Here is a 17,196-nt window from a genome sequence, read left to right as displayed (position 1 = left end):
GGGGTGAGCAAGTAGGAACAAGGGGAAGTGGGATATTGAATCTCAGGTGCCATATCAAGGGGAGAAATGGATGACTGATTACAGGCTTGGAGAGATCCTAACAGTTTCATGAACAAAAAGAAGACGAATTGTGTTGATCCTGCAGCTGCCTCCTCTGGGCAATGCAATTTTTAGCCACTTCTGCAATGCAGGGACATATGTGTTCTTGTTAATTACTGCTAATTGAGGCAGGAGGTGATCTAAAGATGATTGCTTATGGACTGCCTCATGATTGGAGAACAGAGCTTTCAAAGGGCCTAAATGTTGTGGGAGCACATTTGTCACTGACACCCAATAAAACCTGATGCTTTTAAGTCACTGAGCTGCTTCTGAAAATCCTGTTTGTGAATCTTTAGCAGCAGAGGGATGGTGGCAAGACCTGAAGGCCCTGCCATGCCCACTGCAACCATTCAGATTTTGAGATGCTGAGAGGATCCCGTAGGCTGCAGACTGGTGGAGAATACTCAGAGCAGGCAGCCTGGCAGCTCCCCCTCAGTGCTGGATACAGGTTGTTGCTTCTTGGGATCAAGATGACCACGTAGAGCAGAGGCAAGGATGATGGGAAGCTTGGCTGAGGAATGTTTACACATGCCAACATAGCAAAAAGTAAGTGTTTGTGCTGTAAGTGGTTGTGCCTCTGTCACTGGTGATTAATGTATTCATTCATAAATGAATCCAAACTGAACAAGGCCAGGTGCTGTCCTCTTGGGTGGGAAAGGTGGGACCTTGATGGGAGGTTCCTCCTTCTCTTAACTAACAGAAGTTACTTTAATTTATAGTGTTAGCACCATGCTACCAATGCATTAATCCTCGTTGGCTTTTACAGGCAAGCTTTATCAGAGTGTGTATTTCTGGCAACACAATGAAGTCACCCTGATTTTGCATTAAGCTTTTCGTGTCAACGTCAGTTTCATTTAAATAACCTAATAATATCTCCTAAAAACCCTACATATCAGCAAAAAGATTCCCCAGAGCTGCAGTCATCAGCAAAAATAAGACTTCCAGGGTTTGCATTGCCCATGGGTGAGGGATGAAGCAGCTGGTATGTGTCAGCCTCTGCTGGGACACAGGCCTGTGTCAGCCTAAGTAGGGCCATTGCAAAGCTTTGGCAGTGCTGCTGGTACCTATGGCAGTTCTTTTAGCTGTGGTGCCAATGCCTGTGGGTTTGGCAGCTCACATTAGAGAGGGAAAGAAAATCAACCCAGAAACAAAATTAACATTGCTTAAAATTGCCCACTTTGGAGCAGTCTCAGTCTGTTCCTGAAAAACTGCACCTCATGGAACAGACCCATGCTGGAACAGTTTGTGAACAACTGTAGCCTGTGAGAAGGACTCCTGCTGGAGAAGTTCATGGAAGACTGTCTCCCGTGGGAGGGACCCCACGCTGGAGCAGGGGAAGGACTCCTCTCCCTGAGAAGGAAGCAGCAGCAGAAACATGTGATGAACTGACCACAGCCCCCATTCCCATCTCCCCACAGCACTGGGGGGGAGGAGGGAGAGCCTGGGAAGGAGGGAGGTGTTTGTAAGACTTGCTTTACTTCTCATTAACCTGCTCTGATTTTGATTGGTGGTAAATTCAATTAATATCCCCAAGTGAAGTCTACTTGGCCCATAATGGCAATCAATGAGTGACATCTCCTCATTCTTATTTCAGCTCCTGAGCTTTCATTATATTTTCTCTCCCTTGTCCACCTGAGGAGGGGAGTGAGAGCAGCTTTGGTGGGCATATGGCATCCAGCCAGGGTCACCCCACCACACCACAGGGCAGCTCTACTGACTTCTCACAGGTAAACTGTACATTTGCCTCCTGCATTTAACCTGAGACCCCCAATGAGAACCTTAGGGAAAAGTGACAGCATAAAAGTGCCTTTCCAATCCAGGCTTAACTAAAAAAAGCAATAAATACAGTGCATCTAAACAAGCCTCTTAATATCAATTTTTGTAAGTATCAGGTGTTGAAGCATATGCTCTCTACAACACACAGGAAACCAGTCTTAGCAAAGTCTCCAAAACAAGAGAACATTGTCCCTCTCAGTGCCAACTTATTTACTCGTGATGCAATGGAGTGCAGGGTAAAACCGTTCCCACCAAGGAACTGATTCCACACCAGCATTGCCACATGGCCATGACAAAAGGCAGCCTGTCCCTGTTACTACTCACTCTACAATTTTTCCCTGGCTGCACAAAAGATGAGACTGACCATGGTTGTATCGGTTGTGAAACCACAGATTCTTGGAATGGAAGACAATTATTAATGCCCACGAGGTACTGTTAATTTAGAGCTCTCTCTTGTCCCAACGGATTGGGATTGATGATTTTTATGAGACTGAAAGGAACTTCCTATTTTTAAGATTACTATCTGTCCATCAAATTTAGCTGAAATCAGTCAACTGGGTTTTGAAATTAACGGGGGAAGAGAAGAAGGAGAGGTTGTATAAATGATAGTGAAAGTCATATTTGTGTGAAGAGGGTAACAGCAGGCTGACCAAGTTAGTACAGTGTCTGTCAGAAACTGTAACCAACTTCCTATGGTGAACACTCAAAGCTGTTCTGTAAAGAATTGAGAATTAACACAGGAAGTATGAGCAGATGGTGTACAGTGATAGCATTTCTGTCACCATCTCTGATTCACTTAAAATATTAAATGGGAGCAAATTCAGAAGTGTGGAAGCTGCAGCAAAGATCCTACGTCTCTCCCTGGAGGCTGTGGGATAAAGTCACAAAGATTTTGAAGTGTTTAAAGGAGGTAAACATTTAAGAAACTCATTCTTGTAAGGACTATCATCCTTGTGGGCTCCAAAGAGGATAACAGAGACTACTGACGTTGCTCCAATTTTGTTTACATCTTAAGTAATTTGTAGTTAACATTTTGAGGTTAGCAATCTGCTTTTGGAAAATGGCTCTCCCCTCTTTGCAGGGTCCTTGCCATCTCCTAATGCCTGCAGCCAACCAAAGATGAGACACATACACCAGGATGAATTGTTCTACCATCTGTCCTCATTTGGAAAATTCCCAAAGAATTAAGTCTCTGTACTCCTATGTGCTAACAGTTCGAGGAGAACTGAGGTTATGTGTAAGGAACAGAAGTATAGATTGTCCTTTCTATCAGAGGGACTTCCAGTCACTTTCAAGTTTCATTGCCTTGGAGGTATTTTGAACAACTGTCATATGGAGCACGAGGTAGCCTTCAGTGGGGATTTTGGCAGGTTTACCAGGCTAGTTTGAGGTCAGCACAAGAGCAAGATACAGATCTACTTCAGTGGACTAAACACAGATATCCGGTGTAGACAACCACTTTCGGGGTAGCCTCCTTCAAAAAACCAAAGCAAAGTTCATCAGTATTATCACTGTGTTGTAATCTGAAAATGATGTCTAAGGACGTGAACTCCCCATCTAAGATGCCTAAAATGATCACTCACACCCTAAAAGCGACTTTGTCCCTCAAATGGCTAGAAATGGAGCACAGATGACTATCCCAGATGGAAGCATCCCTTGCTGCCTAGTGGCAGTGAAAACTTCAGAAGGCACGCTATCCAGCTGCCCTCAGTCGAATGTAATGTCAGAAGTTTGCCCGAGCTGCCATCAGTCCTCTTTGTATTCTTCAGTCAATCACAGGAGCAGTTATTTGTGCCTTCCCAATGCCCATCCAGAGCACGGGAGCAGTGCCTGGGTTTGCCCTCCTGGGCACACAGCCAGCACCTGTGAGCCATAGTTTATCTGACTGCCCTTTTCTGCTGAAAGGGAGGAGCACCTTTGGTACCTACAGCTGTTGTGCAAGCCACACACTGGGCAGCTGAACAGCAGGCTTAAGAGAGTAAGAACCTGGCTGAGATGTATCTCACTTTTATTTAGATAACCCATTAGTGATCAAATTCTCATAAATTGCATATTCTACGGGTATTTGGAGTAAGTGGAGTTTGGCACCTCAGTTCCTTAAAGCCTGGATATGGGCTGCTACCTGCATGCTGAAACACTTCAGTACCTTTTTAACTCTATCCCTAGGCTCCCTTAATAAATATTTGAGATGAATGAGGCTGACCCTCCCCTAGTCACCTGTCGCCACAGGCATGACTTCAGCTGCGCTGTACACTCCACTCCCAGTCTCACCGCACCCTTCGGTTTGTCCCTTCGCTTGCTTTACGTACCTGTGTGTTAGGAGAAACTGGGAAAGGCAGTTTAATTGTGGAGGAAAGTTCACAGCCAGGGAAGGAGTTCACAACTCTCCTCTCTGCCCCTGGGCAGGGAGCGGCAAGCGATGTCAAAGCCTACTGGTGATCCAGCTTGTCATTCTGGCCCGGAGGGGAGTGGCAGACCTGGGAAGAAGCACTTAAAAAGAGACTGAGGAAGTGAACCTGTGATGCTACTGCAAGGCAGCCATTCAGCTAAAGCCAATTACTTATTCAGCCACCTAGAGATTACAAGGAAGAGCACCCTGAGGTGAAACAAAGGAGAGATGAGGGGGACGGCAATGAGAAGACTTGGGCTGTTCGTTTTCAGTGCAAGTAAGTACTAATTTGGTTACGTCCTCAAGGGCTGGGTAGAAGAAAACAGCACTACAAAGTCTGAGCACTCCAGTGTACTCTGTGAGTTGCTTTTTTGTTTAGTAAAGGTTCCTTTGTGTTTATGATCAGACAAGTGTGTGCACTGTCTCTGTGCCGAATGTCCAGACACACGGGCATATCCTAAAGCTGCAAGACAGTGGGGAAAAATGCTATTCTTCATGAGGCTGGAAAATATCTTTTAAAAGCAGTTTTACTGGTTTCCATTAAATACAGCGTTTATCTCTGAAGAAGGAACTTCCTCATCTGGGAGTGGAAAGATCATAGAATGGCCTGGGCTGGAAGGAACCTTAATCTTGTTCCGACGCCCCTGCCATGGGTAGGGACACCCTTCACCAGATCAGGCTGCTCAGAGCTCCATTCAACCTGGCCTCGAGTCCTTGAGTTCTGTTCTTCTATACATAAATCTGTACTGAACATCTCTGTAGCCTAAATACTACACTGATACAACTTGTGATCCCTGTGTATTACTCACACCAAGGGGATACACAGTGATTCCTACTAAAGCACGTTAATCAGCCTGCTCATCCTGGGCCTTCATCACAGTCTTGCCCTTTCTCACCTCTGCCTTGCAGAGCAATTCCAGTTCTCAGTTCCACCGCCTTTTATCCTGTCTCATCTTCTCCTATCAATGTTCCTGTACCTTCTTCCAGGCTCCAGACCAAGTTACACTCGTGGAAATTGCTTGGGTTTTTTTAACCAAAAATCCTGAAAACCTCACTTCGATAAGACCCACGAGAAGGAAATTCAGAAAGTTTAACGTAACTAGAAAAAGTGGATGTGCTCTATATGCAACAGAGGTCATGATTTCACGATCATTATGGAAACTGTGTAACACCATTGCTATTCCCTCTCCTTTTTCATTATTCTCACCTTTCATTCGATCTAAATTATGGATGGGGAACTTTTCAGAGCAGAAATATGTATGTTGGATGACGCTCTTCTTGCCGGTTTGGGCAGAACTCAAATGGCAGTGATTTAGTGTTAAAACACTGGCCTGTGAAAAATTTCTGGAGAAGGTACAGCAGATTCCTGCACTGCACCTGAGTGGAGAAACTGCACAGCACATGGCAGTGCTGCATCAGGATTCTGGTGCTTGGCTGACTTCTGCAGTAGAGCTTTTCACTGCAGTTGTGTGAGTAACTGGTACTGTGAACTCCTTGGTGCAGGAAAAGACACAAATGGCCATTGTGAATCAAACAAAATATTTACTTTTACTGCAAATTTCACGTTTAAGAGGTTTTCTCTCTCCTGCTTTGGAATTAAATTTTAGCTAAATTCTGAGGTAAATGAATTAAAAATTAGAACATTTCCTTGTAAAAATGAAATAAAACACTTCCTCTTTTCCTACTTTTCTCACTAGCCAAATCTACCATAAGAAATCAGCACTAATAATTTTGCTTGATCAGAATCTCATTTTTTCAGCAAACAAAATATTTCTCTAATTGTTTCTAGCTGTATCAATTTCCCTTCGATCTATTAACACTTAGGAAGGAATGTGAAAGCAGACACGTCATTTTTTTTCTTTGTACAAGTACAAATCTTAAGTTCAGTAAAGGGAGATAAAACCTTTCTCAATTTCTTGAAATGTTATAAATGTACTAATTGACAACACCAAAACAAGTAATTCTAAGGGTTAAATCTAGGTGACACTGTCTCTGTTTGTCCTCTCTCCTTTTATGGAGTTCTTTCCAAACTGGCCTCCCCTCCCTCCAGCCATACTTGGAATAGATTCTGTTTTCCCTCAGAAAAAGAACTCCAACCCTTGAAAAATGAACCACAATTTCTACACGTGCTGACTATGAAGTGAAATGTGGTGAGAAAGGGAAAGGAGGAAATCAGCATGAGTGAACAGCATCCCAGAATGAAACTGTGCAGCTTCCCTGAGAGAGGGAAGCTCTGGGATCCAGAAGGATGTGGGTGACAAACAGATGAGCATCAGAAGAAATGGGGCAGTGGGGTGACAGCACCAGATGAAAAAGCAGTCTCGGTTGTTACGGGCTGTGTCTCTTCCACGTGGTGTTTGGTTCAGCTGTTCCCCAACTCTGCACCAACCAAGACATGTCCAGAAAAAACAGAAAGACCTTATTTACTGTGGGATTCGAGTCATCCAATTGGAAGAAGAAAAAGAAGCCTAAGGGTTGGGCAGTTTCTTCTCTGCCTCAGGGCTCAGTTAACCTGTCAGTGAACCCCAGCCTGGCAGAACCAGTTTGAGTGACAAAAGGATCCGGAAATGGGTTTTGCTCCATCTTCTAGTACAGACAATGGTGCTTTTCACCTAAATGCAGGAAAGCACCTCTATCCAGTTGCAACAAGCAAAGAGAAAGCTTAGGTGTCTCTCATACCAAGGGGATATGAGAACAACAGTCAGAAAGAGCCCCGGGGCTATGCAAACATGGGCCTTGCCCTGGGTGCTCCAAAGCAGGGAAAAGACCTGGGAGTGGCTGCAATAAAAGCATTCGAGAAATACTTTGCCCTGCTGGTTTCCTTCTCAGAGCTGTCAGCAGCTGTAAATGAAATAACCTCCATGAGAACAGAAACCACCACCGCCATGTCACAGAGGAAGAGCTTAAAACACGGGCCTAACTAATGAGCTGTGCGAGACCACAGAACAACTCGTGGGGTGGCAGGGGATGCAGAAAGATGATAACTTCGGCTAAAAGCACACTCCTGTGCCAGTGTAATTACCTGAATTGCCACCTGCAGGTTCTTAGCTCAGTGGCAACAAAACCTTTTGGGTCCCTAGACTGTTATTTTCTATCATTCGCTCCTAGTCAAGGATCTGGTCGTGCTCAACTCACCAAAGGCTTTCTCTCTCTCACTGACCTGATGCAAGTAGCTGTGGGCTTTTCCTGTCTAAAACAGCAGGTACTCACAGCCAGTTGGCAACTCAAGGTGCAACCCAGACATTCCTTGCTTTCTCTCTTGCATGTTACACTTCCCTATAGATCTAATTTGGCCAAAGTATGGCAGAATGAGGACTCAGAAGTTTGCTAGAGGGCAACTTTTCAGACAGCTCCTCTCCAGGGAACACTGACTCAGCTTCCAGGAGCAAACCTTCCCCACTACACGCAGCGGGCCCCTCGTAGGGGTGAGCATACATCTGTGCCCTCCTTAACCCTCCTCCTTGCAGCACCATGTCCCTCTTTGCTGTGGAAGTGCCTCTGAGCAGCACTTCCTTTCCTGCCATGTACATTCTTTCCAAATGATTCGGTTTGGTGCCATTAAATAAAAACAAACCCAAACCACAAACAAACCCAAACCCAGAACCCACACAAACTGTTAGGAGAAAGCAGGTGTTTTTAACCACGGATCCCCACAGGCATGAAGGCCATCTGTGGCAGGGCAGAGGTAAATGTCCATCTCAATTCTGAGAACAACTAAGACCTGCCCACTAGGTAACGCTCAGACGTGATGAATTCACAGCAAGTCAGATGGAATACAGTGTACAAGAAACACCTGCCCTGTGCCCTGCATGCTTCACCAGGGCACAGAGGGATTTCTGTTTTATTCAACTCTCAACTATTACAGTGCTCCAGAGGCAGGAGCTTGAGTTCTTGGGGAAAGGTGACTACTGCCTTACTCATTTTTAAAAACTAATAGCTAGTCTTCTCTCATTTCTTTCAATCACTCTTTGCTTTTCTAAGTTTTTCTGTTTTCAGGGCATTGCATGAACAGGTTTTGATTCCCTAGCACAAAATGTTGCTTTTCTATGGACTTGGATTAAGGCAAGTTATTTAACAGTTTTCCTGATCCCTGAAATTTGACAATATCAGTTTGTTAGTTTAGCCTGAATCTTTAAGACTGCTGATGCACTTGCAGTATCTGTTTATCTGTCTCCCTCTGTATATTCTGAACTGTCAAAGGATGTCAGTCACACTGAAAGAGGGCTCAGGGAAAAAAAACAAACAAAACATCTTTCTAAACTCCATGGTGAAACATGTCTAGGCAAAGAACCTTCTTCTTCTCTTCCTCTTCTCTTCTCCCTCAAAACACACAACAGAGAGCAGAGTTTAGCTCTCGGCCATCCTGTGCAGCAGCTCCCTATAGTCAATCAGCCAGATCTTGCTCAGCGGGGAACGTCGTGGATGACAGCAGGAATGTGGGGTCACTGTGGCACGTGAGAAAGCCAAAGAGACCAAAGGTGGAACCCAAGATGCTGTTACTCTTTCTGAGTGCAGAATTCATTCTCTTCCCAGTTCTGGCGTCTGCTCGTGCCCTCACTGTGGAAGCACCTGCCAAGCAGATACAGGTGGCGCGGGGAAGGAACGCGACTCTGCACTGTAATTTCAAAACTGCGACTTCTGTTCACAGCGGAGACCTTGTTGTCTGGAAGAAAATCACCAGTCCGGTAAATCATAAAGCAAGAACGTGGCAGGGCATCCAAGAGGGGGGTGGCAGGGGAGATGGAAGCAGGACTGTGGGTGGGACTGTGTGTTGGAAGAAAAATGTAGTTTCTCCAAGACTTTTTTTAATCTCAGAACTGAGCGAACAGAAACGCTGATCGAGATGCAATTTATCCTGAACCTCCTGCACGACACTAGGCAAGCCCCCACCCTTCTTCTTCCTCTCTCTTGGTCTCACAACTGGTTATTGAGGATACATCACTGTATGTTAAATGCTCAGATACCTTCTAAAAAGATATGTATACTTTTAAGTATGTGTGTTATACGTATATATTTATATATATGAATATCTTTGATACAATATAAAAAGTTCCAAGTTGATGGTAATAGTACATGGAGAGACTCTTGAGGCCTCCTACGTTCATATGGAGTATCTGAAGGTAAGAAGACTTTTAAAGTTCTCCTTGACTTCTTGGGAATTAGTGAGAAGGGAAGCAGCCTTTGGAGATCTCCTTGCGAGAACTGCCAAGGGTTTCTTCTCTGAAGATCCTTCCTGGAAGAATTTGAGTAACCATGGGGGAACTTGACTGACATGTGGATCTCGGACAAGTCTCATGTTGTCCTGCCATGGAGAGGAAAGGCGAATAAGCCCCAGCAAAAGAAATCAGTGGTCTCTGATTTCACATAAGGTGGGAAGAAGGGAAGTCTGGAAAGAAACACAGATCCTTTTGAATTTCTATGTTTTTCCTGGCATTTTGTCAAACGGGCGCAGTTCAAGGCCCTCTTTCCCAAGCTGCTCCCGAGAGTGGGCTAATTCATCGGGTTACATTGTAGACTCACACAGAAGGAACTGAGACTGATCCTCTTCCCTCCCTCTCTACCAGATTGACGCTGTCACGAGGTATTTCGACGGGCTCGTGCAGTATGGCGAGGGCTACGAGAATCGTGTCCAGTTCAGTGGTGACGTGGACAGTGGGGACATCAGCGTCACCATCAGCGAGGTGACCATGGAGGACAACGGGACGTACGTGTGCAGCGTCCGCCTGAGGAACGACCCGCCCCGGCAGAGCGCGGTCCTGTCCCTCTACGTCCTCGGTGAGCAGGGGCATGGAGGCAAAGCCACTCCCATGAGATAAAAACTGCCCTGTGGCTTGTCATACTCCAGTTATCAAAGGATAACACCTAACACCATTAGACACACCCCAAAAAGCATCTTACAATTCCTTCTTGGCTTTCCAGTGCCAAGAAGGGAGAAACAAAATAGGTACAAATTCACTGGAGTTCCTTTGAGAAGAAGGTGGTAGATGCAAGACCAGCCTCTGCTTAGCAAGAGATGGGCTGAAACAAGAAACTACGTCTAAGTAATAAAACTACTTCCTTTTTTCTTCCTTCAGTTGCACCATCCAAGCCTGACTGCAGGATTCTGGGGACACCAGAGTATGGACAGACAATCAATCTAACCTGCGTGTCTCAGGAGGGCTCCCCAAAGCCCAAATATACCTGGAAAAGCTTCAACGTACGAAATGAGCCCCGTGCACTAGAAAACACAGAAGGTAAGGGAAATTCAAAGATATCAAGTCCCTAAGCTCTTTGCAGATGAGGGCTGGACAGATTTTGAAATGCAAATGCTCTTCAGGCTTTTTCTGGATCCTTCCCCGATTAGGATTTTGAAAAGTTGTCCTTCTGATACAAGACATACTCATGAGTAACTCAGCAGGGGGAAAAGCCCTGTAATCTGAAGTAAGCATGGTCAGTAAGTTTTTAACTTCAGCTCCCACCTGCTGAGGAAGCTGTCTCTCCCTGGAAGCAGCCAGAAATAATTACTTCTCAGCTGCTGGGTGTAAGGTGGGCATTACATGAAGAACAGCATCGACTTTTCTAACTGATTTGTCTTTACATCCCAGTTTGCTTGGCAGTGACCATATCGCTTTCTAGGGTGAAGGAAACAAAAGCTGGCTCTGGAAGCTACTTTAATTCCAGAGAGGACTCCTCACCTAGAGGAAGGTGGTGTGAGAAAGTTACATCATTACTGCTTTGAGCATAAATAAAAGAGGCTTCTGGTTCTTCAGGACTGACGCACAGGCCCAAGTATTTTATTTGCTTTCAATTTAACTCAGAATCTGTAAAGAAAAGGGAATTGAATTTCCAAGGTAGGACCTTTGGTAGAACTATTTGTAGAGAAGTGTAGCAGTGACAGAGGACTCGTATTTATTCCATTAAACTTTTGCTTTTCCTGGTCTGTCCAGCTTTCAGAAAGACTATCTGAGCCCACCCTTCCCAGTTTAACTTACTGGAGGGGGTAAACTAAATATGATGAGACTCCACAGGATATTCAACACTCACTCAAGCTGGTTCTTGCACAAAACTCGCAAAGGATGAAACATCACCGAACCTTATTCACCTCCCTGGCCACTGAGTGGTGCCAGCGCATCACACACAGCCCTGAGCACACGGGACTTGCTGTAGCAGCAGCTGCTGCCTCTGCTGCCATCCTGCTCTCCCCTGGCTCTCCTCTGATCCGTTTCCTCCTCACTGCTGTTGTCACCACAGCACCCGTGTCCCAGCAGTGAGCCGACTGTCCCCTTGTACCCCAAGCCGGTTGGACTGTCGCTACAAGCAATTTTTTTCTGTGTTAAGCAAGTCCTACTGCTGCAAAGTGTGCAGAACCCCCTCAGGAGACACTCCAAAATTGATAGCATCTGACCCACATTTTTCCCGGTTTGACTCCCTTTCGATTTAACAGGAGGATTTACATTCCAATTATATTCTGCAACTTTGAGAGATACAAACATCGCACCAAAAAAAGAAAAAATTATATAAATAAGCACAGGCAGTATGTAGAGACTAAAAGAAAATAAAAATAAAAAAGATCAAGCATGCAGTCCATCATTTCTCAGTTTGCATGCTATTCTACTCTCTGGCACTAGGTGCCAGCAGAGACTAAACAGAAAGAAGTGAAATCACGGGGAAAATAAAACAGGAAAGTCCCTGGTAAGTATTCAGTCTTTTGCTTTTAGAGCAAGGATTTGGACCTTGATCCTAAGAAAAGGCACGGACTACACATACAAACATCAGCTGGAGATGTAAGGAACAAAAGCTGACTGCTTGACTGCCTAAGCTTCAGCCTATGGCACTGAGCTCTGTTAGGCTGGACACAAAGCACCAGTATCATAACAGTCATGTCACTTCATTTCTTTTCCTTCGTTTATTTTCACAGCCTGTGTGGCCTCTCCCAGACTAGAAAACTTTTCCCCCTACTGCTAAATAATTCAAGTCTGAAATCCTAAGAGCTGGAGAACTAAAGAGCTTTTTGCTGTTTTACAAGTTAATTCATCAGAGAGCCAGTTCTGAAAGCCAGATGGTGGTTTGGGCACCTTATATTTCTCAGCAAAATCCAATGCAAAAAAAAAAAAAAAAAAGCTTTCACTAAGCACACACACTTCTCTACCCTCCACCTACAATTTTCTTTCTAAAAGGAATGTTCAAATACCACAGATTCCCTGTAATCTAAACAGCACACTTCCGTTTGTCCTCCCACTAATCACGCTAAAACCCAGCGATGAGCACGGCAGCTCCAGAGCCAGCCAGAGCAATCCATCAGCTTTAAGCACCTCTCATCACTCCAACCACCCCGGGCTGGAATTGAAGGGCTGCTGTCCCCACTTTCTTCCCTGCTTTAATTCTTTTCTCTTTTGGACTGGATTTGTGTTTCGCAACAGGGGAACTAATAACTCTGAAGAACGTCTCAGCGGATACTTCTGGCTTCTACATCTGCACTTCAACAAACATTGTGGGGACGGAGTTTTGCAACATGACGGTCAGCGTTGTGCCACGTAAGAGATGGGGCTGCTCGCTGGAGGAGCAGGACCAGAGAAAGTACCCAAGCTAAGAGGCAAAGGGTTAAGGGAGGGGAATGACAAGTTTGTTATCTGGCTTCTGCATACCTTTGAGAGACCCTCTCCACTGGTCTGGTGCCAGTAGAGCACTCACTAACTCACAGAATTAGTACAGCAGTTGCTCAGACTCAGGGGCTCCTCCCTGTCATTAATTGCTCCTGCAGACTTATTGACTACCCAGTACAGAATTAACTCCAGCTACTGTAGTCAAACAAATGTGGCTTCCACTCAGTCTGGATGTGGTAGTGAGGTCTGACACCTGCTGGTGGGGTTTGAAGCCCAGTGATTGTGCTGATCATCATCCACCCTGCCGAGGAGCTAATGCTTTCCTTCCCCTGCAGCATCCATGAACATCGAGGGCTAATGCTTTCCTTCCCCTGCAGCATCCATGAACATCGCTCTGTACGCCGGGATCATCGGCGGAGTCATCGCTGCGATCGTAGTGATCGGGATCTTGGCCTACTGCTGCTGCTGCCGGGAGAGCAAGGACACCGACTATGAGATGACGTAAGTGCCTCTGCCTGCAGGAGTGAATGGAACAGATGAAGGGCTCTCACTTCCCCTCCAGCATCAACATATGGAGTAGAAAGCACAGGAGGAAAAAGGAATCAAGGGAAGCGTGTGCTGCTTTCCCCTTTCGGTTTCCAGCCTAGCGGCTCCCGTCTCTTCTCATGGAGTATGTCCTGTAGTGCCAGACACGTTTGTGGTCTCTGGGGTAGAATCAAAACCTTGGAGGTGAATTAGCATACACGCTGTGAAAGAACAAAACGGAGCTCACACATCTCTTGCATCACCAGCAAGGCTTAATTTATGGCGTTCTGTTTGGTACAGTTCCAATAAGCTTAGAGCAGTGTAAAGCCACTCTAACACAAAATCTCTTCAATAAAGTTTCTAGCTGGTTTTAATTAACATCTCTACTCCTGAACAATGTTTTAGGGTGCAAGAAGAGAGGAATGAACCCTCCAAGGACATACCAACGAGAGAGCAGAGCCCAGAGGAGGATGATGCAAATGCATGAAGAAAGAAGCAGGAGGCCAATGCCATCTTCAGGATTTGCTGAGGCACAGACATCACTGTAGAAAAGAAATCAGTCCCTCTTTCTTACTGCAAGAAATGAATAATAAAATGAAAGCTAATGGCTCTGCCTTCAAGTTCTGGGAGAGAACATCCCTGTTTCCCTGCAAAGAAGTGCTTTATGTACAATGAGTGCTGATACATAACCTCACAGGAGAAAAATGCCTGTGGAGCACTGTTTCACCCAGTCATCCAAAAATAACCAGTCTTTTTAGACTCCCCCACTTTCTGAAAAAAGAAGCCAGTCGGGTCTATTTGGAGAACAGAGTTGCTGCTGTATCCCCAGCTCTGGAGATGGCTTCAAGGTCACCAACTGCAATTCATCGAGGAAGGGAGGTCTTGTTTACGGTGCCATGCAAATGTCACAGCTTACAGCATTGTCCAGTACAGCAGCTTTTTCTATGGACAGCAAAGCAAGCTGATTTTTAAGGACATTTTATTAAATGTGTTCTTTGTATATATTATACATGCACACATAAATAAAGGTATGGGAAAAAATTTTTAGATGATCAGTGGAAGTCTCCTCTCTGGGACAACGATGCACACTAATCCATGGGTAAGAAGTCAGGTGGACTTGTAATTGGCAGCTAATAAGATCCAGAAACAGGCTAATAGCCCTAATAGCCTAGATACTGTCAGACTCCTGAATTTCTGAGTTCAGAGAGTTCCTAAATACTAATTTTCATTATGTTATTCTTTCCTCCTGATTGTTGCATGGGCAAGTCAGAAATTGTCCCCTGCTCCTGCTGCTGCTTCTGAAAAAATGACAGTGTGAGAGCATGTACATAGCAGGTACATCTTTAACTAAGAAAAAAGTGGAGGGGGAGGCAGGGAAGAAGGAAAAATACCTTTTTATTCAAAACTGTAACAATTTAATCAGAAGCGCTTTATGCACAAGCTGTGTCCAAACACGGAGAGAACTCCTACCACTGGTATCTTTGGAAGAGAGTGGACTGTCTGTCCAAAAGACTGTCAGCAGGGTATTAAAATTAATTAACAGCTGGTTTAGGGTTGGTTGGTGGTTTTTTGTTTGTTTGTTGTTGTGGTTTTTTTTTTAAAGACATGTTCAATAAATTACTTACAGTAAAATATTTATCCTTTCAAAACTTACTTTTGCATCTTCAGCTTCAGGAGTTTCAGAAACTTACTGCAATGCCTCCCACATACCCTTTACTCTCAAATAGCTACTGTAATTAAAATCTAAAATTTAACTTCAAAGAAGAACCAGCAATCCTCCTACACATGACCAGAATTTTCTAGATTTCGAACTATGAAAATCACCCTACCAGAACTGTTATTCTGGCTTGCTTTCTGGCTGCCTTTGTTTTACTTTGTTTTACACAGTACTTTAAAATACAATTACTCATTTGTAGCAATGAGTAGCAAAGACCAACAACAGGAGCTTTTTACAAAGAACAAGCAAACCCAAATCTCTCTGGCAATGAACAACCCGAAATGCAGCTCAGCAAGACATTCTGAGGACCTTTTCCCACGAGGCATGACAAAACATTGCAAAAACGGATGACTAAAAAAGAAGGTTGCAAACAGAAGCTGAAGGCAGATAAAAAAATGAAGTGCATGGCTCAGAAACAGAGCTGGTATGTATTTTATTCTCTTTTGTAGCAAGCAAGTATAGCGTGAATTATCTAATTAGCACTATAACACGGTTTTAGTGAGAAACAAAAAGCTATTTCTTTTATAAATGTTACAGGCGTTAGTCAGCACACCCTGCTCCCTCCACCAGAACCCTGTGGCTGAAGAGGGTTTCTGCTGAGGGACAATAGTAGGGAATCTCAAAGATCTTAGCTGGAAAGGCCAGCAAAAGGACTTGACAATTATCAGCAGCATTTATAGCTAGAAGCTGGCTCTGGCCACTAAATAACACTGTGCTACCTGTTCCATACTCGTCACTTTTAGGACATTTGAGGCTTAATTGCTGCCTGTCAGCTGAAGCCCTCAAGGAACACTCACACACTGGTCATTTCAGGCATAGAGAAAAATGCAGATTAGCAAACCTGTACTAAGTTATCTGAAGAAACCAGCCATGAAATACAGAAGAGACTAAACAATGACCCCCAAAACTGTGAATTCAATTCCCTGTAAGCAGGTTCCATAAGAACAAGCAGGGGAAAAGCAAGAGAGAGTCCAACTTGACGACCTTTACAACAGAACTACTTGAAGTTCTGCAACACTAAGCTCAGTTCTACACTGAGAAATAAACTAAGTGACAGCACACGAAGACATGGCTGAGATAATCCAGTGCTGCTTATAATTTTTCCTTTTTTGATAAGAGTAATATCTTGGAAGTAGTGCATTTATCAGAATGTTTTATGTGTTTTCCCTCAACCAATTTGTTAAACTCAGTCAGACAGAATCACATGTATTCAGATTTCTATCTCACTCCAAAGTTTTTCTGCGACTGAATTAGTTACTTGTCTGTCTTTGAAGCAGGAATAACTCCAGGAGTTACCTGTAGTATATCCACAACCTTAAACAAAATTAAACCAGCAATAATGTATTTGGAGGGAACATGAAGAAAGCTAGTGATACTTAACTAATTCCAGAGAGTTCATGTGTGTATACCCAACTTCAGTACTCACTTCCCTCAAAAGGCAGGAATTAAGGAGAAAACGTATGACCAGGCAGAAAAGTAAATTCCTACTTTATCCTTTTACACAGCCTACAGCAAATTACTGCTTAGTTATGTTCAACTTTCATTATTCACAAACCTATCACGGAAAGCAACCAGGCTGGTCAAGTATGATTTAACCTTGGCAAATCCACGCTGACTCATTCCAGACCCCCTCTTCTCCTTTGTGTACCCAAAAAGCTGTTCCAAGAGGACTCACTCCATGATTTTTCTAAGAAATCCAGTGGAGCTGAGCAGCCTATGCCTTCCTAGATTACCCTTTTGACAGATGGGTGCAGTATTTGCCTCCCACTGCTGTGGACCTTCTGTGCTTTTGCGACCTTTCAGAGGTGAGAACAGACTTGAAAAGGTATCAGGCAGCTTTCTCAGCATCCTTGGATGCTGTCCCTCTGGCTCCAGGACTTGGATGGGTCTAGAACTCCCAACTGATCCCTGACTCACTCTTCATCCACTGCTGCTGTTCTCCTGGAACTCTGAGTATAGAGTTAGCAGACCTTATCAGAAAAGACTGAGACAGAGAAGGTACTGAGCACCTCAGCCTTCTCTGTGTTGCTCCAGTCACGTTACTAAATCACTCACATCATTCAACAGCAGGACCATTTTCCCTGTCCAGTCCTTTCCTGCTAACACAG

The 17,196-nt window shown here is 44.5% G+C and overlaps 1 protein-coding gene across 1 annotated transcript; it reads left to right on the top strand.

Annotated features, from left to right (window-relative positions):
* The first annotated feature begins 4,269 nt into the window (after nucleotides 1–4,269).
* GPA33 (glycoprotein A33) lies at nucleotides 4,270–14,935 on the top strand. Its single transcript, XM_051780080.1, has 7 exons — nucleotides 4,270–4,541; nucleotides 8,798–8,949; nucleotides 9,829–10,039; nucleotides 10,339–10,497; nucleotides 12,664–12,777; nucleotides 13,224–13,347; nucleotides 13,777–14,935. The coding sequence occupies exons 1-7, from the start codon at nucleotides 4,493–4,495 to the stop codon at nucleotides 13,856–13,858; spliced, it is 891 nt and encodes a 296-aa protein (XP_051636040.1). The 5' UTR covers nucleotides 4,270–4,492; the 3' UTR covers nucleotides 13,859–14,935.
* Nucleotides 14,936–17,196: the final 2,261 nt, after the last annotated feature.

Source organism: Manacus candei, unplaced genomic scaffold (assembly GCF_025592945.1).
Source record: "Manacus candei isolate 608988 ecotype Guabito, Panama unplaced genomic scaffold, ASM2559294v1 h1tg000014l, whole genome shotgun sequence".
NCBI classification, from domain to species: Eukaryota; Metazoa; Chordata; class Aves; order Passeriformes; family Pipridae; genus Manacus; species Manacus candei.
This window is presented reverse-complemented; position numbering and strand designations above follow the sequence as displayed.